This window comes from Saimiri boliviensis, chromosome 7, assembly GCF_048565385.1.
Source record: "Saimiri boliviensis isolate mSaiBol1 chromosome 7, mSaiBol1.pri, whole genome shotgun sequence".
Lineage (NCBI taxonomy): Eukaryota > Metazoa > Chordata > Mammalia > Primates > Cebidae > Saimiri > Saimiri boliviensis.
The window spans coordinates 98,427,388-98,448,742 of record NC_133455.1 but is presented as its reverse complement, the minus strand read 5'-3'; the positions used below and the strand labels follow the sequence as shown (position 1 = coordinate 98,448,742).

General features: G+C 37.6%; 1 protein-coding gene across 8 annotated transcripts in view; it reads left to right on the top strand.

The window, feature by feature from the left end:
* The window catches only part of GXYLT1 (glucoside xylosyltransferase 1), a 64,711-nt gene extending 44,741 nt beyond the window's left edge, over positions 1-19,970 (top strand). For 2 of the 8 annotated variants that reach the window (XM_003926658.4, XM_003926659.4), the window contains one exon: positions 7,793-19,970. In XM_003926658.4, coding sequence (XP_003926707.1) covers positions 7,793-7,954 — 162 coding nt within the window. In that variant the 3' untranslated portion in view covers positions 7,955-19,970. The other 6 variants (XM_074403089.1, XM_074403090.1, XR_012518539.1 and 3 more) reach the window with 5 other exon arrangements.
* Positions 19,971-21,355: the final 1,385 nt, after the last annotated feature.

Sequence of the window (21,355 nt, the reverse complement as noted above, 5' to 3'; positions counted from 1 at the left end):
TGCAGAATTGTACAACCATCATTACCATGAGGACGTTTGGTCTTTCTCACCCTCTCCTCCCTTCGTTAAAAGTTCTTTGTATGAGGCCGGCCATGGTGGCTCAAGCTTGTAATCCCAGCACTTTGGGAGGCCGAGGCTGGTGGATCGCGAGGACAAGAGATCGAGACCATCCTGGTCAACAAGGTGAAACCCTGTCTCTACTAAAAATAGAAAAATTAGCTGGGCATGGTGGCGCGTGCCTGTAATCCCAGCTATTCAGGAGGCTGAAGCAGGAGAATTGCCTGAACCCAGGAGGTGGAGGTTGCAGTGAGCCAAGATCGTGCCATTGCACTCCAGCCTGGGTAACGAGAGCGAAACTCCGTCTCAAAAAAAAAAAAAAAAAAAAAAGTTCTTTGTATGTTAGGAATATTAGGACTTTTCCTTTGATACGTATTGTGAATATTTTCTACCAATTTGTCTTTATGGTATTTGATGCCATTCAGTTTGTATAATTTTTTCATGTAATAAGTTTATCAACCTTTATTTATTTATTTGTTTTTGAGACAGCGTCTCACTCTGTTGCCAAGACTGGAGTGCAGTGGCATGATCTCAACTCACTGCAACCTCCGCCTCCTGGGTTCAAACAGTTCTCCTGCCTCAGACTCCCAATTAGCTGGGATTGCAGGGATGTGCCACCATGCCTGGCTAATTTTTTTATTTTTATTTTTAGTAGAGATGGGATTTCACCATGTTGGTCAAGCTGGTGTGGAACTCCTGACCTTGTGATTTGCCTGCCTCAGCCTCCTAAAGTGCTTGTATTACAGATGTGAGCCACTGTGCCGGGCTTTCTTTTTTTTTTTTTTTTTTTTTTTTTAATGACTGGTTCTTGCTCTGTCGCCCAGGTTGGAGTGCAATGGTACAATCTTGACTCATTGCAACCTCTGCCCCTCGGGACTCAAGTGATCCTCCCACCTCAGCCTCCCAAGTAGCTGGTACTATAGGCATGTGCCACTGCACCCAGCTAACTTTTATATTTTTTATGGAGATGGAGAGTTTGCTCTGTTGCTCAGGCTGGTCTTCAATTACGGGGCTCAAGCAATCTGCCAGCATCAGCTTCCCCAAGTGCTGAGTTTGCAGACATGAGCCATCAGGCCTGGCCTCACCATTTTTTTTTTTTTTGAAGTAGAATCATACTCTTTCACCCAGGCTGGAGTGCAGTAGTGCGATCACAGCTCAGTGCAGCCTCAACTTTCTGGGTTCAGTTGATCCTCCCACCTCAGCCTTCCAAATAGCTGGGACTACAGGTGCGTGCCACCATGCTTGGCTAATTTTTGTATTTCTTGTACAGATGATGTTTTGCCATGTTGCTCAGTGTGTTCTTGAATTTCTGGGCTCAAGTATCCTCCTATCTTCGCCTTCCAAAGTGCTAGGATTACAGGGGTAAGCCATCACACCTGGCTTAACACTCTCTTTTTTTTTTTTTTTTTTTAAAGTCATAATCAGAAAGCCTTTTCTAATCTACACTTGGGTTACAGAACAGGTTTTAGGAGAATTCACCCATATGCTGTTTCATTTATTACATTCAGGCCTTTGCTCTGTTTGGAATTTACTCTCTTGTATTGGGTGAGGAATAGATATTATTTGACTCTTTTCCAAATGACTATGCTTTTTTGTGGTAAAACCACAAAATGGTAAACAGCCTTTTCTTAAAAATTTATATTTGGCTGAGTGCAGTGGCTCACATCTGTAATCCTAGCACTTTGGAAGGCCAAGGTGGGTAAGCCCAGGAATTCAAGACCAGCTCAGGCAACTCATTGAGCCCAGCAGTTGGAGACTAGCCTGGGCAACATAGTGAGACCTTGTCTCTAAAAAATAAAATAAAATAAAAGGCTAACTTTAGCCAAAAGATTTGAGATACTGACATTATCATGAATTCCATTTGTAATTTTGACTTCTCTGTTTAGTTCCATTGGTCTGTTCATTTGTACACTAATACCACACTATTTTAATTACAAAGGCTTTTTGCTATGTTTTAATATCTGATGGTTACTCCCTCTTTATACCCTGTTTTTTTTTTTTCAGTGTTTTCATAGCTATTGTATATTTATTTTTCCATAAATATCAACTTTTAAAACTCCATTAAAAAATTTAAAAACTCGTTGATATTTTTAGGCCAGGCACGGTGGCTCATGCCTATAATCCCAGAACCTGGGGAGGCTGAGGTGGGAGGATCACCTGAAGTCAGGAGTTCCAGACCACCCTGGCCAATGTGGTGAAACCCTGTTTTTACTAAAAATACAGAAATGAGCTGGGTGTCATGGCATGTGCCTATAATCCCAGCTCCTCAGGAGGCTGAGGCAGGAGACTCTCTTGAACCTGGCAGGTGGAGAGGTTGCAGTGAGTCAAGATTGTGCCATTGCACTACAGCCTGGGCAACAAGAGCAAAACTCTGTCTCAAAAAAAAAAAAAAAAAAAAAAACTTGTTGGTATTTTTATTGGGAGTGTATTAGTTTCATATATTAAGTTAGGGACTGCTAACGTTTTGATGGCATTGAGACACACTAACCAATAACAAGGGCTGTCTTTACATTTATCTTTTAGGAATGTTTTATAGCAAGCCTGCCCAACTGTGGCCAGTGGGCTGCATGTAGCCCAGGACAACTTTGAATGTGGCCCAACACAAGTTTGTAAAGTTTCTTAAAACATTATGACTCTTTTGTGATTTTGTTTTTTTCTTAGTCATTATCTTTAGTGTATTTTTGTGTGGCCTAAGACAGTTCTTCCAATATGACCCAGGGAAGCCAAAAGATTGGATACCCCTGTTTTATATATTTTTTTCCTATAGATTTTGAATATAACTTAAGTTTATGCTTAAGTATTGTCTTCTTGTTGCTTTTGTAAATGAAGTTTTGTCTTTTAAGCATTCACTTTACAGTGTGTTTGGAAAAAATTTATACTGCTCCTCTCACCCCCATCCCCCAACTGCCTGTTCTCCTCTCTTTTCTTATTGTTCTTACTAGTCCCTTTTATGTAATTAAGGTGGATTGATGGGGGAGATGATTAAATACTTCATATACCTCTAGATGTATGTATGAACCAGATCTCTGTGATGTTAAGGACCAAGACTTGGGGCAAATCCTAGGGAGGTTTGAATTTATGCTGTTACTTAGCAAGCTGTATCACTATCCATGCTAGCTAATTCACTGCTACTAAGGAAGAAGTATTAATACATGTGACCACTTAACTCTCTTGTAGATAATACTGTTCTGCTAGACTGTTTAATACGATATGGGTAGAAACAAAGCAAATAATAGGAGTGCTACTTTGGTTTAAATGTGGGGGTCAGGAGAAGAGCTGATGACCCCTGTTTACTAGGTTTTCATTATTTGATAATGACTGAAATCCTCTGGTCTAGTATAGTCTCATTGATAGCAGTGAGAATAAAAACACTTCACTATAATCCATGGTGACAGAGAGTGTACTGGAACTGTGAAAGAGTGTCTCAGTTTTGCCTTGAAGGGCCAGGGAAGGCGTCCTTGAAGAGAAGGCTTTTGAAGTGGGCCCTGAAGAATGAATAAGAGTTTACCAGGTGGATGGGGACAGTCTGGGCTGAGAACTGCCTGAGAAAAAGGTTCAGAGGCTGTGAAAAGATTCATGGAGAGGTCAGGCATCCATCTTTTCAGTGTGACTGGAGCGACGGATGACAGTCAGCAGGGACCAAGATGAAGTGGATGTGGAGATGGTATACGGTGTTAAGGTGATGATCTGTCATGAAAAGGAATTGAAGTTTTCTCCCAGAAAACTGTTTCTTAAACTTGGTGGTAGACAAAATTCTAACAGCATTGTAGGCTACAGTTTTAGTGTATTATTAGCTAAGTTTCCTGTCCTATAAACTTGACAGATACAGCTTCTAAATAATCAGTTTATCATGGTATGACTATACTCACTGAAGAATTATAAAATTTAGTGTTGATGTTCATTTTAATGTAGCAGGCCTTCTATGCCTTCAGAAATTAATACTGTATTTTAATAATGCTTTATTATGGGCTGTCAGAAGGTGATAAAAATGAAGAAAAGTGCTTGTGGGGTTCTGAGACTTTGCAGGATAGAAAAGAAATGCATTCCTATAAAAATGCAATTCCTTTGTTTCCTTCGAGCATTAAAAAAAAAAACTATTAGAGAATTAAATTTCCTTAGGTTTATTTGATCTTTTCTTTGGTTTATAAGCGTGTACCTTAAAAAATCTGAGTAAGAGTTTTAAGTTGATTAATTACACTTGATTTTTTAAAAAGAAATCTTATTTTTAAAAGGATTTCAGATGATTAATTATCTTTTGTGTTTGTTTTGGGTCTGTGTTAACTACAGCTTACATCTATTCATTTTTCAACTTAATTAAGTTAATCAGTCTTTTATGGTGCTCCTGCTTAGTGTTTTTATCTTTCCTTATCTATAATTCAGTGAGAAGTGTAATTTTTAAAAGAATTGTATTCAGACAGGATATTTATGCAAGTTTCGGCCAGAAGCTTAGTCATAGCCATGGAATGCAGTGAACAGTATACATTATAAAGGATATGAACCATCTTTAAAGTGTGAATTCATGGCTATGTCTACCAGCAAATCTGTTTTTATAGTCCATGCATATTTGTTAAATATTAGTTGTTGAGTGAATAAGAATATTGTTTAACAATTGCAAATTCAAAATAGGAACAAAACATTTTATGACTCTGGAAGGTATTTTTGGCATCATGCATTTTATTCTGAATTATTTCGTGATGTTTCTGTGTTAACTTTGATTTACTTTACACCTTGCTTATATTTGCATAAAGCAGCCTTGAATGTTTTCCTTCCATGGTACTGCCTTGCATATAGTTAACACTTAGGATTTGTTGCATTGAACTGCCATTCTGCTGTATTTTCCAAGATAGACTATTCTTTGAAATTACCTCAAATTGCCTAATTATGGTCATCACAGCCTCACTATTTCCCATTGTTCAACTGACAGTATAAATCATGAGCTTCCTAAAAATTAGTGTACTGGGTCCTGTGCTGGTGAAAAGATGGGAATGATTAACTGTATACTGAAAGGCTTCTCAGAGGAGCTGACATTTGAACCAAGCTTTAAGGATGATGAGACCCAGGCAGAGAAGAAAAGGTAAAGACAAGTCAGGCATAGTGCATAGCATATAGTATGAAAAGAGGTCTGGAGTCAGGTAAGGCACGTGTGGCCTCTGGGAAAAGGACACCTAGATGTAGGTTATATACAGCACAAATATGCAGGCACTGCAGACTATGTAAATGGCAGAATGCATTGTTTTTAGGCTATATTTAATATAGGTGGAAATTTTGGAAGTTTGTTTTCTCCCATAAATGTCAAATAGTGTGTGTCATATCATGGGCAGAAAGAGGTCTAGCTCATGAAACACTGTTTTTATTTCAGAAAATGAAAAAGAGCCTTGTTTTGGTTTTGTTTTTTCAGTGAAGAAGAAAAATTTTTTTTTATCACAAACACTGGGATTTAAATCACATGAAAATAAACTGAATCTCAAGCACCTACATACTCTTGGAAATCAGTAGGCTTCCTCTATTCTTAAATGCCTTCATGTTTTTTTCTTTTTCTTTCTTTTTTTTTTTTTTTTTGAGACAGAGTTTCACTCTTGTTACCCAGGCTGGAGTGCAATGGCGCGATCTTGGCTCACCGCAACCTCCGCCTCCTGGGTTCAAGCAATTCTGCCTCAGCCTCCTGAGTAGCTGGAATTACAGGCACACACCACCACGCCCAGCTAATTTTTTTGTATTTTTAGTAGAGATGGGGTTTCACCATGTTGACCAGGATGGTCTCGATCTCTTGACCTCGTGATCCACCCGCCTCGGCCTCCCAAAGTGCTGGGATTACAGGCTTGAGCCACTGCACCCGGCTCATGTTTTTTTACTTATTGTCATATAGTAAAAATAATGATCACAGTAGTTTGGGCTTCCCATTATTTTCTACCTCTCAACCAGTGTTCAAGTGTTTTTTTGTACACAATGAAATGTTTCTTGACAGTATCACTTGGCCGGGCGTGGTGGCTCACGCCTGTAATCCAAGCACTTTGGAAGCCAAGGCAGGCGGATCACCTGAGGTCGGGAGTTCAAGACAGTATCACTTGATGAAGTTTACCTTCTTCAACCTGGCTATACCTTTAACTGTGAACAGATTTGTCATTTAACCCCGAACAGATTTGTGTATCTATTTACAGTACAGCACTTTGCCCAGATTTCCACCATTTATTGAGCTTTATCCTTCAACAGGATTTTTGAACTGGCATGGTTTTGTTTGCTTAATGTTTGGATAAGTAGCAATGTATGGTGGTTAATTAAGTGCATAGACTTTTGGAGCTACGCTGCTGGGACAAAATCCTGGCTTAGCCACTTACTGTATTTATAACTCTGAGAAAATCCTCTCTCCCTGCCTTAGTTTTATTGTCAGATGGGGATAATATTACCAATATTATAAACTTACTGCAAGGCTTAAATGTGTTAATACATATACAGCTCTGGTGCCCGGATGTAGCAAGCACTCGATGTCCTATTGTTACTTTCATTGCATTGTTCCTGGCTAAGTTTCCTCCTCTTTTTAAAAATTTTATTTTCAAAATAATTTTAGACATTTATCTTGAGTATGTGTGATCGATTTTTAAAAATAACTCCAAAGGTGATGGTTTTACGCAGTTAATGCTTAACGTTTTTTCTTGCTCAAAAGATACCAAGGTTTAGGATCTCTTTGCATCTCTACAGTGACAAAACTCATGTTATAAACAAGCATCCAAATTCATCCTCTTTTCCACAGACTAACTGCAGCTTCCTGCAGACTCAGTAATTGTGCTGGGGGTGGTGCTTTCATTTCCTCTCCCTCAGTGTGCTTGTGAACCTCAGGGATAACCTGACAGACTTCCAGTTCTGAATTTCTTTTGTGATTTTGTATTTTTCACTAACTTCAACTTCCATATAAATTGTTCTATTTTTAAGCCTCATCCATCTTTCTAATTGAAAATACAACACCTAGTTGAAAATACTAAATCACAGAATACCTGGTTGAAAAAACAAAGATTACAGACTGTTTCCACTTTACTACCACAGCCCTTTCCAAAATATATTTCTTGATATTAATACATTTTATAGTAAAAGAAGGCCTCTGGCCAAAAATATATTTTGGGACAAACAGGTCGAACAACACTCAACAAATTTATTTTCTGTTTTGCTTTTTAGACTTTTTTCCTGTGCTAGTCTGAATCCACATGAAGACTGTCTAGTATTTAACAGTTCTCAAATTTGTTTACCGTTGGGATCCTCTGCAGTTAGGGTTCTGTAGGAAGTGCTGAACTACATTATCATCTTTAATTCCTCCCACCGTATGCCTCTACCTCATTTCCTTCCAGTCCAGCCTCTGTTATTGCCAGAGTGGTTTTTGAAAGGTGGGATGCAGGTGTCATGTGTGGTAAAGCTCTTCTTTTAGCGAGTTCAGCTTCTGTTAGTTTCACCCAGATATCTGCAGGGCTTTTGGTTGTCTTCTTAACCGGTATCTCGGAGTCGTCTCTGCCCTTGCACATAGTTCTCCAGGATTCCTCCAGAGAGTTACCACGACTGTCTTTCTTTAATGGGAGATAATAGTTATGTTTAATTTATTGAAAATATTTGTTAAATATCTAATTTCTTTGAGATATTAAATGGACATTGTTCATATTAAACTGAAGCAGTTTGGAAAATAATTGAATTTATATATGTACCTTTGCCTTTTACATTTGTTTTTTATTTTTTTAAATTTTCTTTTCTCTAGTGTTCTTTTGAAGATGACAACATCCATTCCTTGTTAAAACCTTTAGAACTGGAACTACAAAAAACAGTGCATACATACTGTGGAAAAATTTACAAAATATTTATCAAACAACTGGCAAAAAGTATAAGAGATCTTTATGCCAGATCACCAAAGGAAAAGTGATTCTTAGTGACTGCTAAATCAAAGGGATGAAAACAACAAAGAATCAGAGGATAAGTGTGAAGGAATCATCTTGGATGAAGTATTCAGGAAGGAATTATTCATCTCCAGAATAATTTTTTTTCCTAAAGAAGTTAAATAAGCAGTATTTTCAGGTAATGAAGAATAAGTTAATATCTTGGATTCCAACAAAGAAACATTTTTGATCTCTGATGTTCTGTAATGTTACTATCATTCCAGTATGGTTTTAGCCTGCAGACTTCTGTTGACTCATACTCTCAAGTAAGAGTGGTAGGATTGTGTAGATGGAGAAAATGTACCTCAAACAGTGCAAACACTCAGACTGTGAGTAGAGCAATAATTTTATGTCAGCACTAACCTCACATTACATGTGTGAGAAAAAAGTTTGTTTACAGGAGCAGAAACAGTTCTGTTTCTAAAGAAATGTGATGTAACTGATGTAACCATTGACAATCTATGTGTGCCTTTATACATTTCATCTCTGTTTTAAAATATTTTTATGACAATCCTGTTTAAAATTATTTTTAGATTATAAGTAAGCTGCATGTTAAAAATTGAGCTGTGTAAGAAAGGAAAAATGGTGAAAACTTTGGAGTTTTAATCTGTGTGTAAGAGAGAGAGAGAGAGAATGAATGTAGTGTTTTGTTTTGTATGCATTAAACTGTCTTGCCAAAACTCAAATTTAAGATGGTTAAGTAGATATTTGCAGAAATTTTTCTTTATCACTTTAAAGGAAAAATACCAGCTTTACTGGGCATTCTGGAAGCAAAATATATTATGCTAATCATAAAGAGTATACTCACGATGGTGGAAAATGTGGTGGACCAAAATGCATAAGCTGTATACTTCCTGTGAGTAGTAATTTCAGTTACAATGAAGTTGAAAAATGTGGTCCATTTAGTTTTCTTCTACCTCATAATGGCTTTGCAAGATACTTTTGAAGAAGCAAATGTCTAGAGCCTTACTTTAAGTATGTTAAACAACTTTGGTGGATGATTTGGATTAAGATTGTTATATCCAGCTATAGAAAATGTGATTTTAATTGAGTTGATGTGCATATTTTCCTCTTTTGAATATCACTTAAGATAGTTAATTTTTTTAAATCTTGAAGATGAGAAAACTACTGCTTCTTTTGGCATTCTTGACCAGTTATCTAATATAACTATAGATTCTGAATACTTACCATATACTGTTCTGGGGCACATGTCTTATTTTACCAACTGCTTTATGGTTATCTTCTTTTTCTCTCTGATACTTTAATGCTCAAGTAGAAAATGGAAAATCATGAAGAAAAAATATCACCTGTGAAAATTGTGGCAGTTAGCTTTGTGAAGACACTGTGACCTCTGTGGAGACATGGAATATGCAGAAAGAGATGGTTAGTATAGTTGTTCTATCTTCTGCAGTTCAGTGAGGACAAATCGAGAGAGAAAAGTTTAAACAAGATGAATTAAATGTTGATAACCAGCCTAGCATTCTTAGAACAGATGGATTTAGAGAACACAAGTTGTAGTTCCTTGGCAGAATCCCATGGTGGATATAAGAAACTATGAACTGTGTTGAAATTGAGCTTACCGAATAGAAAATGAGAATACCAAAAACTTGAAGTTTGGAAGGGTATGTGTTAGATAATTTCTAATGGTCCCCAAATAAGATTATTGCCTGCCTGACTATATAAGACTTGTGTTGGGAGCTTAAGAATAGATTCCTAAGCTTAGGCCTTTTGAGACTCTGGCATGCTGTGTCTAGGATGGAGTCTGCAAAAAAAAATTTTTAGTGAAGAGATTTAAAAATTATGCAAAACTAGTGCATTGGTATTCAACTTCCAGATCTGACACTTAACCCTAATAACCCTATGCTTGCTTCATCTGTCGCTTTTTTCTTTGCTTAAGTATCATAAAGAAAATTCCAGACATTGTGTTATTTCACTGCTATGAACACTTTGGGTAGGTACCGTGATATCACACAGTCCTTTGGCTTCATCTCGTAGCCAGTCCTAAAGCAGATTTCCCTGATTATCTTAAATATGCCATCTTCTAGTTGGTTTGTTAGAATCAGGGCAGAGAATGTAAGTCACATGATTTTGTTTTCAACAATTACCTCAGATGACTTAGATGTTAGCTACTTTGGGAACCACTGGAAATTATTTTGCCAACTTGAAAGTTGAAGTTAGGATGCCACAATTCTTGGCACAGTTGGTGGATTATAAATGCAATTTTGAAATATTATATTAGAGGAAGCATTTGGGGTTATTGACAAGATATGAATATATATTAGTAAGTTTTTAAGATTTAATTTCCTCAGTGAATGGGGAATCTCAGCCTCATGGGCTCTAATTGATTGGGACTGTGTAGAGCAGGCATCCCCAAACTATGGCCCGCGGGCCACGTGTGGCCCCCTGAGGCCATTTATCCGGCCCCCCACCGCACTTCAGTAAGGGGCAACTCTTTCATTGGTGGTCAGTGAGAGGAGCACAGTATGTGGTGGTCCTCCAACGGTCTGAGGGACAGTGAACTGGCCCCCTGTGTAAAAAGTTTGGGGATGCCTGGTGTAGAGCGTTGTCATAGTTTAATCCAGCTGGACCATATGCTGTGGTCTCACTTGTGTTGTGGCTTATTTACACTGAGACACGCACTACATTGTGGATCAGTTGGAAGTTTCTTCAGCTGGTTTATTTAGACCTGACCTAAGTGATCATTTTACCATAAATTGAGCTATAGCAAAAGCTTTCTCTTAGGTACTGTTTCTACCTAAAATTAAAGATATCAAAAAATATCTATAATAATTTTTAAATGAATTTTCTGAATTTCATTTTAGACAAGGTAACTCTTCTTTTGAATTCTAAAGAAATGAAGTTCTTGGAGTTGATGAGAGGTTAAATTATAGATGGAAAACTTAGAGAATATATTCTATTTTCATGTAAATGGTCTTTCATAAAACATAGTATATCTGTGCAGTTTATATAAATGACATGATTTATTATTTGAGTCTATGTATTACTTCTGACCTCAGAACTATCTCTGGGCTACAGTATTACCAAAGTGGGATGCCTTTAAGGTGCAGTCAAACTTCATTTTTATAAAGTAGAAAAGATCTTGGAAAACCTTTAAGAATATATATTGTGATTTACACTTTGAGAAAATGTATACTTTTCTTATGAAGAGTAGTTCATAATAGATGAGGGTTATAAGGCCCTGAAATGATATTAGTGCTTCCTCATTGCTCTCTTATCTTGCTTCCAGTCAGACGTTATTGGTATAGTGAAAAGAAGACCAGATTGTGAACTAGATCTGGATTCTCTTCTTAGTTAGTAACTCAGGCATGTTATTTAACCTTCTCTGTGCCTTAGGGTTTTTAAGTACAATCAGTGTATACCCTTTGAACCTCAAAAGATGAGACTCAGAAGAGATAATGGATTTGGAAGCATTCTGCATGGCTTACATTATGCCACACCAATGTTACTGTTGAAGTTCTGTTTTGCTATGTTGTTTTCTGTACAGAGCATTCAGTTTACTCAGGCTGAATATTTTCTGACATATATATATCTCCAGTATGAATTTGTTTATTTTACGTAAGGAAGAGTTTTTTGGGAAGAGAAAGTAGAGAAGAAAAGAATGATGTAACTAAATCAAAAAAGAAGGAAAAGAGAGGAAGTGAGAAAAGGGGAGAGGAAAGGGAAATAAATAAGAATGGGAATGGCAAAGGGCAGAGTAAGAGAAAAGATGGATTGATTGTGTGGAAAATGGAGAAGTAGAGAAATGGTGTGGAAACATTTACTTTTTGAGTTGTAGCTCTCATGCTCCATCACTGTTGCTTGCCTAGGCTCTCTGGGGTCGGTAAAGGTGCCGACTTTCATGGAATGGGGCAGCAGGGCCTGCTGTATTTGGTTTGTTGGTACTAGAGTTGTTTCCCAGTCACCTACTCACTGATCATTTGGTGCCAATTCAACAGTTTCTGTTTTGCTTTTTTTTTTAACTGGATCCCAGTTTGTGAGCTAGGTCCTGTGGAAACACAAGTGTCTTCCTTTTTAACTTTATCCTTTTAGCCATCCCAAGTGTTAGACTGCAAGACTAACCACATATGTCCCAGCTGAGGTTGGAAGTGGAGGGGACTGCTTCATTAGGTCTGAAAGGGGCCCAGGAATGTATTGTAGCAGTTTTCCCAGATGATACTGATGAGAGGCCAGGTTTGGGAATCATGGCTCAGCCTTGGATGGCAAATTAAACAACAAATGACACCTGTTTATTCCTCAGTTGGAATACTTTGAGTTGAACCACTGTGAGTAGATTTAAGAGAACAAAAGACAGCAGAAAATACCTTTAAAGATATTATTCATTGTCTTGTTTTTCAGATGTTTGTATTTAAGTAATACCTTAGTAATAATCAGAACTTCTTTGAGATGTTTTTAGAAAGACCACTGATTTGTTTTTTAAAATAAATTTTCCGGTTCTTGGAGTAGAGAAGAAAAGTAGGGGTGCAATATGTCAGGTGTGGGGCCAATTACCCATTTATTAAATGCAATTTCAGATGTCTTAAAATAATAATTGCCTTATTGCATTTTAATATTTAATAAAAGTAGATTAATGATTTGTATTATAATAGTTATTCTTTTATACATTGCCAAAGCAACCCTGTTTTGCCTATTAAAGTCTGGCTAAACTGTTCTGATGTTGTTTCTTAATTCATTAAACATGAAACTGGGTTTTAAAAGCTAAATTATATAAACTTAAGACAGAAGTCTAAAAATCATACGAGAAAATTCTTTTTTAAAAAAACTAAAATGTTAAATATCTAGCAATTAAAGAATCATGAGAAAAACAGAATAGCATATTAGATGTAACAGTTTAAAACTGATTGCAAATCAATGTCAAACTTTTAAATAGAAAATATTATCACCTCATTTCTACCAATAATTTCAAATGTTTAATGGTACTATTTCATTAGACTTTACTGTAAGCTCAGTTTTCCAACAAAAGCCTTTGAAAAGGTAAGAAAAAGTAGAAATGAAAATTTCTCTCACCGTGAATACTGTGAATACCATTTGGAGGGTCCCTGCTTAAACCTTTAAATATTGAACTGAAAAACTGATGTGGAACCTTTGATTATATTTAGTTTATATACAGGATCTAAATATTCATACACATTGCACACTATAGTAACCTCTTGTAAAAAATTGTGAAGATAATGCAAAAGTGTATACACTATTACAAAGTAAATTGGCTGGGTGTGATGGCTCACACATGTAATCCCAGCACTTTGGGAGGCCAAGGCAGGAGGATCACTTTAGCCCAGAAGTTTGAGACCAGTCTAGGCAACAAAGTGAGACCCTTTCTTTACAAAAAAATTTTAAAAATAGTCAGGTGTGGTGGCGTGTGCCTGTGGTCCTAGCTACGCAGGAAGTTGAGGCAGGAGGATTGGTTGAGCCCAAGAGTTTGAGGCTGCAGGGTGCCATGATTGCACCATTACACTCCAGCCTGTGTGACAGAGTGAGACCCTGTCTCTAAAGGAATTTGACTTCGTGAAAAATTGCCATCTTCAACCTTTGTATCAAATCTCTTTGGGGAATATTATAATATTTTTGTCAGGCAAAAATAATCCAGGGCTTGAGCATTGATGTACAATATGTTATCAGTTCAAAACTTAGCAGAGCATGCATGCATCACATGCATGGTCATCAATATTTGAGAGCTGGACCAGTGGTTTTTGATGGATGCTATAACAGAAGTTCTATGACGGATATGGTGGCTTGCACCTGTTCCTGAAGTCAGAAACTGGAAAAGTTTGCAGGTATTTCAATTTTCCCAATCCTTTTGCATAAATGTATTAGTATTTTGAGTAATAATCGTTCTAAAACTGCAGGAAGGCATCATGGTATATACTGTGATATGTAGAGAATACTACTTATACACTGCTTTTTATCTTAAAAGGTTTTGGTGTAATGTGAATATTTTCCTCCAAGTATTTTGTGTATTTTGATAGTTACCATAGGAGAATATAAAATTATAGATTCTGATCTAAACTAAGAATAATGGAAAGTTGCTTTGTTTTGCCTTAGAGGAGTTTTCAGTTCATCTTCTTCCTGAGAAACTATGTGTTGCTCTTACTAAATAAACAATCTACTCAATAAATTAGTTCCTCAAATGATGTGTCTGGATTATTTTAGCAATCAACAACAGTTGTAGTATATTGCGGTTGAGGTGCCTGAGAACCAGGAGTCTAGGTGAAGAGCAGTTTCTGGATTGACTAATTCAGCAGCTGAAGTGTCATCAAGAACCTGGGTGCCTTCTGCATTTCCATTGTCATTCTCACCAAATGAGTCTGATGTTTCCCCTTACAGATCCAAAGCGACTGCAAAGGTTCTGGGTGGTGGATGACATGGGGATGAAATGTATCTTTTTTTTTTTTTTTCATTTTTATAACAGGAGGGTTTTACCTGGCCCCTCATGGCCATAGCAATGTGTATTATCTTTAAAGCAATCACTTTTCAAAGGGAATAAAGCTCCTACGGTTGGCTCAGACCATGAAAATTTGCCCTTGAAATTAAAAATGACCTCCCCTTGATGAATGGCTGCCCAGAAGAAGGGAACAACTTCCAGGTTCTGAATGAAGTTGGTGGGGCAGGTGTGTGTAGGGAGTTTGGAAGATAGCTGTTAGGTGGGCAACAGACCATATGTTGTTTTACTGACCCAAGTGTTTCCTGTAATTTTCAGGCAGTTCGAATTTCAGGTTTAGAGAAGAGCATCCTTTTCTGTGGCAAGAACTAGTTTTGCTTTTAAAAGTCTGTGTAAGGCCAGGCAAGGTGGCTCATGCCTGTAATCCCGGGACTTTGAGAGGTTTGAGGTGGGAAGATCATTTGAGCCTTGGAGTTCGAAACCAGTCTGGGCATCATAGTGAGACCTCCCCTCTGTGCAAAAAATATAAAAATTAGCCTGGTGTGGTGGCACACGCCTCTACTCCCAGCTCTTTGGGAGACTGAGGGAGGAGAATCGCTTGAACCCAAGAGGTGGAGGTTGCAGAGAGCTGAGATCATGCCACTGCACTCCAGCTTGGACTACAAAGCCAGACCCTGTCTCCAAAAAAAAAAAAAAAAGCTAATTGAGATTAGCATCATGGACTGAAGGAAATTTAAAAATAAGTTTCTGTAATGTTACAATAACAGTTTTCAGTTTTGTATATTTTAATTTTTATCCATTTTTTTTTTTTTTCCCCTGAGATGGAGTTTCGCTCTTGTTGCCCAGGCTGGAGTGCACAATGGCGTGATCTCGGCTCACTGTGACCTTTGCCTCCTGGGTTCAAGCAGTTCTCCAGCCTCAGCCTCTCGAGTAGCTGGGACTACAGGCGTGCACCACCATGCCTAGCTAATTTTTGTATTTTTAGTAGAGATGGGGTTTTACCATTTTGACCAGGATGATCTCGATCTCGACCTTGTGATCCACCTGCCTCAGCCTCCCAAAGTGCTGGGAATATAGGTGTGAGCCACCGTGCCCAGCCTATACAATTTTCTATCACGATTATAAAAAGGGTTTTAAAAGATTGTGGAGGTGGTGATGGCTTCTGGGGGGAGTTTAAAAGTTCCTTGAGATGAAAGATGTATTTATGGGCAATCTTTGTCATGTTTTTAATTAAATTTTTTTTGTAAATTAAAAATTGTCCTAATTGAAGCAAAAAATACAGAAGAGTTAAAAGTATATAATGTTTAATATGAAAGAGCTTCCTCTCCACCCACAACTAAAAAACATTTGCTATCTTTCTTCCCAGTCTTGTGCTATGCATATGTGTACATACAGGAACGCACAAATGTGGCTGTAATATGGTTTCTGCTTTCTGCACTGTTCTACAACTTGCCTTTTTTTTTTCACATCATGTATGACATCTTAATACATTAGATTCGCCTCATTCATCTTCATAGCTGTATTATTATGTAGTAGTGTCCTTAAATAGAGATTAGTACACAGATTTCTGAAGTACAAAATTGTAAGTAAATGAGTTTTAACTTCATAGGGAAAGTAGAAACGAACTACTTTCTCAGTTTTTGCTTAAATGTGATTTAACTTAAGGAGTGTTATTTTAGGAATAAGACTGTAGTGTAAGCATCAACATAAATTTTTTTAAATTAAAATAAATTTTCTACAGTTTGATACATACTGTTACTGTTTTTTGCCATTTTAACATTTAATGGCAAAAACCGCAGTTACTATTGTACCAACCTAGCAGATAGCAATACCTGATTTTGTGAAACTGGTATGTCTGATAAATGTTACCTCAAGGTTCTTTTCCATATATATAGTTTTAATATTTGAACAGTTAAGTTTAAAAATTATTCGTGGTCTGGATGTGGTGGCTCATGCCTATAATCCCAAGCACGTTAGAAGGGCGAGGTTGGAAGATTGCTTGAGGCTAGCAGTTTGAGACTAGCCTGGGCAGCAAGGGGAAACCCCCATCTCTATAAAAGATTGTTTAAAATGAGCTGGATGTGGTGGCTTACACCTATAATCCCAGCTACTCCGGAGGCTGGGGTTGGAGGATTGCTTAAGCCAAGGAGTTTGAGGCTGCAACCAGCTGTGATCATGCCACTGCACTCCAGCCTGGGAAACAGAGTGAGATCCTGTCTCCTGATAGATAGATAGATAGATAGATAGATAGATAGATAGATAGATAGATAGATAGAATTACCAAAAATTGACCACAAAATGTGACTGTGTTTTGCCCACTGTTATTTAACATTTGAATTATATTAAGAGAACCACAACTGGTTAAAAGAAATTTTTAATATATTAAAAAAAGTGTATTCAAAATTAATTTCACTAACATGTTTTATTTAACCCAGTATATCCAAAATATTATCTAGACATGGCAGTATAAAGTTAGGTATTTCATATTTTTCCCCATACCAGTCACATATTTTTCACATACAGTACACTTCGCAATTTGAACTTGCCACAGTTCAAATGTTCAGTGGCCACTTTTAGCTAGTGGCTGTCATACTGGACTGTGCCTCTCTAGAATGTAAACTCTGAAAGCAGGCATCATTTCTGTTTTTACTGTAGTATATATCACCTAGTACCCTGATCACAGTACTGTACATAGTAGACACTAAAGTTTGAATTTTAATTGAGAAGTGTTAGGATTTTTTTGTGAGTTTGGAAGAGTTTGAACTCTAGCCATTTAAAAAAATAAAGGCATTAAGTAAAATGTTTCAAAAGATGCCCATCCTTATTGGTAGCAAAATAAACCAGAAGAGTTTAGTTTTTTAAAAATTATAATGAATGGAGCTTTTACTTTTTCATGTGAGGAAGCTCAATACTGAAAAGTTGCGGCAAATCGCAGGAATTGCAGATGAACATGTAAGCTGGTGTGATATACATACTCTCTTAGTCATGCGCATACATTAATCTTAAATCTGTAATAAAAATGAGAACAACCTAAATGTCCAGAGGTAGGGAAATGGTCAGGTAAATGGTAGTACATTATTCTAGGTCAGTGGTTCTTTCTTGGAGGCAATTTTGGTCCCCAGGGGCATAAGACAATATTGAGACATGATTGTCACAAACACAACTATACAGGTGGGAGCAGGGAAGAGGGTGAGTACTAATGGCATCTACTTGGTAGAGGCCAGGAATGCTGCTAAACGTTTGATAAGATAGACAGTCCCTTACAACTAAGAATTATCCAGAATGTCAGTGCCACTGTTGAGAAACTGGGATATGGGTAAATAATAATTGCAAGACGTGCTTTGATACAGATAAGCACAGGAGGCCGTAGCCCCAGAGAGAAGTCAAGCTGCCCATAAGTCATAATAAATGCTTCCCAGAGGATATCGCATCTGTACTGAAATCTAATGTAAAAGCAAGGGACAGGCAAGAAAAGTGTGGAAAAATTTTATTTTTTATTATACTTTAAGTTCTGGGATACATGTACAGAACATGCAGGTTTGTTACAAAGGTATACATGTGCCATGGTGGTTTGCTGCACCCATCAACCCGTCATCTACATTAGGTATTTCTCTGAATGCTATCCCTACCCTAGTTCCCCACCCCCTGACAGGCCTCGATGTGTGATGTTCCCCTCCCTGTGTCCATGTGTTAAATCATTGTGGAAGGCAGTGTGGCGATTCCTCAAGGATCTTGAACCAGAGATACCATTTGACCCAGCATCCCATTACTGGATATATACCCAAAGGATTATAAGTCATTCTACTATAAAGACACATGCACATGTATGCTTATTGCAGCACTATTCACAATAGCAAAGACTTGGAACCAATCCAGAGGCCTATCATAGCAAAGACTTGGAACCAACCCAAAGGCCCATCAGTGATAGACTAGATAAAGAAAATGTGGCACATATACACCATGGAATACTATGCAGCCATAAAAAAGGATGAGTTCATGTCCTTTGCAGGGACGTGGATGAATCTGGAAACCCTTATTCTCAGCAAACTGACACCAGAACAGAAAACCAAACACCCCATGTTCTCACTCATAGGTGGGTGTTGAACAATAAGAACACATGGGCACAGGGAGGGGAACGTCACACACTGAAGTCTGTTTGGGGATGAGGAGTAGGGGAGGGAGAGTGGAAGGTGGGGAGGTTGGGGAGGGATAGCATTGAGAGAAATGCCTGATGTAGGTGACAGGGGGTTGGAGACAGCAAAACACCATGGCAGGTGTGTACCTATGCAACAATCCTGCAAGATTGGCACATGTTCCCCAGAACTTAAAGTACAATTTAAAAAATGAGATATGTAGGGACAGGAAAAATAATATATTAATTTTCTTATATTAAAAAAAAGACCAGGTCGATTTAAAAACTGCTTTTAATACTGTATTCTAAGAAATATACTTACTGCCTTTTTATGTATGTGGGTGCATGAAAATATGAATAAGTGATGGTCATATGGTCATGTTTATGGGTAGGAAAAATGTCAACAGCTCTTCCCGTTACAGGCAATATGGCTTTATGCCACAGATGAAGAGAAATGATTTTTTATTTTTTATTTTTTTATATGGTATCTCACTCTGTCACCCAGCCTGGAGTGCAGTGCAGTGGTGCGATCTTGGCTCACTGCAACCTCTGCCTCCCTGGCTCAAGCGATCCTCCCACCTCAGCCTCCTGAGTAGCTGGGATCACATCTTTAAACTTATAAAAATATGATAAATTTGATAATTTTCTTTTAAATGAGAAAAAAGAAGATAGCCTATTTTTTCACACAAATGTAGGTAGTTAAAGCGGGTTTGGAAGTTCTGTTTTCAGGGACTCCTTCTAGCCTGCTCCTTCATCATTCTTAACAAATGGCTTCCCTCAGTGGTATAGGAATGCCATTCCAGTTCCGTCTGCCATCTCCTTTTTAGGTATGGAGGAAAAAATGGAAGGGAAAGGGCCTGCTTTTAGCTTTAATAAAACTTTTGGGGAGTACCATCAATTATTTCATCAATTACTTCTACTTAAATAATTTTAGCCCAGCGCTTAGTCACATGGACACAACTAGCTACAATGGAGGTTGGAAATTTTTTGCATATTCTGGATATTCATGGGTCCACATAGAATTTGTCATGTTTACTACAGAAAGCAAAGGAGAAGAAGAAGAGAAAGAAGAAAGAGGAGGACAGAAAGAGGAAGAAAGATACTGAAGGGCAGCAATCAGTGTCACATCTTGCACATCTAAAAGATGTGTTTGTTCTAGATTTCCCCTGTTGAATAATTTGGTTGGGTATAGAATTCTAATTTGTACAGCAACTGTCCCTTTAAATTTGGAAGACATATGTTCTTTTCTCTTCTAAATGGTAATACTGTTATTGAGATGTGTGATGGAACTCTGCTTCTTGAATTCTTGTATATGGCCTGCCTTTCTGGAAACCATTAAGGTATTTTCTTCCTGGAGGCTTTCATTCTGCTGGGTAATTCTCCCTGGAGTTCTGAAATTTAATGACGATAAACCTGGGTATGAGCCTTTTCTCTTTCATTGTGCTGGGTGCTTAATAAAATCTTTTGATTTGGACATTTGACGTTTGATCTTTTATTTCTGGGAAATTGTCTTGAATACTTTCCTTTCTTTTCACCCATTTTTTTTTTTTTTTTTTTTTTTTTTTTTTTTTTTTAAGATGGAGTGTCTCTCTTGTTGCCCAGGCTGGAGTGCAATGGTGCGATTTTGGCTGAGTGCAACCTCTGCCTCCTGTGTTTAAGCAGTTCTCCTGACAGCCTCCCAAGTAGCTGGGACTATAGGCATGTGCCACCATGCCCAGCTAATTTTTGTATTTTTAGTAGAGATGGAATTTTGCCATGTTGGCCAAGGTGGTCTTGAACTCCTGACCTCAGGTGATCTGCTTGCCTCGGCCTCCCAAAATGCTGGGATTACAGACATGAGTCACTGCACCTAGCCTCTATTGAGTTTTTAATTTATTTTCATATTTTAAATTTCCAAGAATAGTGGTTTTTTTTTTTTTTTTTTTTTTTTTTTTTTTTTTTTGGTTCTCTGAATGTCCTTTTTAGTAGCATCTTGTTCTTGTTCTTATCTCTCCACGGATATTAATGATTTTGTGTTAGCTCAGTCACAGTTTCCTTTTATTCTTTGTTTTGACCTCTTTCATGTTAGGTTGAATATTTCTAATGACTGGTGATTATTGGCTATCTCATATTTAATATTGAGCTACCTAAAAGCTGATGGGAAGTTTTATGCATGGGTGGGATTTATCACCAGATAGACTATATAATACAGTAATCTATTTGAGCTGTTATATTGGGAGCGCCTGACTCAGTGTGTATAAATCTTTTTTGTGGGAACTGATCAGATTCCTAAGAAAGAAACTCTTGTTTATGTGGTTTGAAACTGACTGCCATATTGTGGAATCCAGGTAGGAGAAACTGACTATTACCTTTCACTTAAACCACCCTTCACCTTTTTTTGGTAGAACACTCCTCATTCTCTGTGAAGCCCAGCGTACCAAAATTCAGTCTTTTTGGTCAGACTCTCTAACCAGTTAAACTCCAGGCTTCTGCTATAGTGGAGTAATGGTGGTGTATGGTGGCAAAGGGTGGAGGGCAGGTGTGGGAGTTGGGGGTGAAGGGGGAGGAGGAGTTGAATGGTTGGCTGTGGTCTAGCAGCATCTTATATGAACTTTCAGCTAATTCTGATGCATTAAGCATATCAGTTCCCTTTCCTTCAGTGGCACCTTGTGTTTCAATTCCTGATATTTCCCCAGGATTTAAAAAATTCAAATAATTATTTATGGGATTTCTCCATTGCTGCTTACATTTAGGCAGAGAAGAGGATAATAACTTCTTCATTTGCTTTCCAGTTTTCAAATTTTTATTGCTACTTTTTATCTGTTTCCCAGTTTTCTTTGTTCATGTGGGTTTATACCTTTCCTCTTTTACTATCCATGT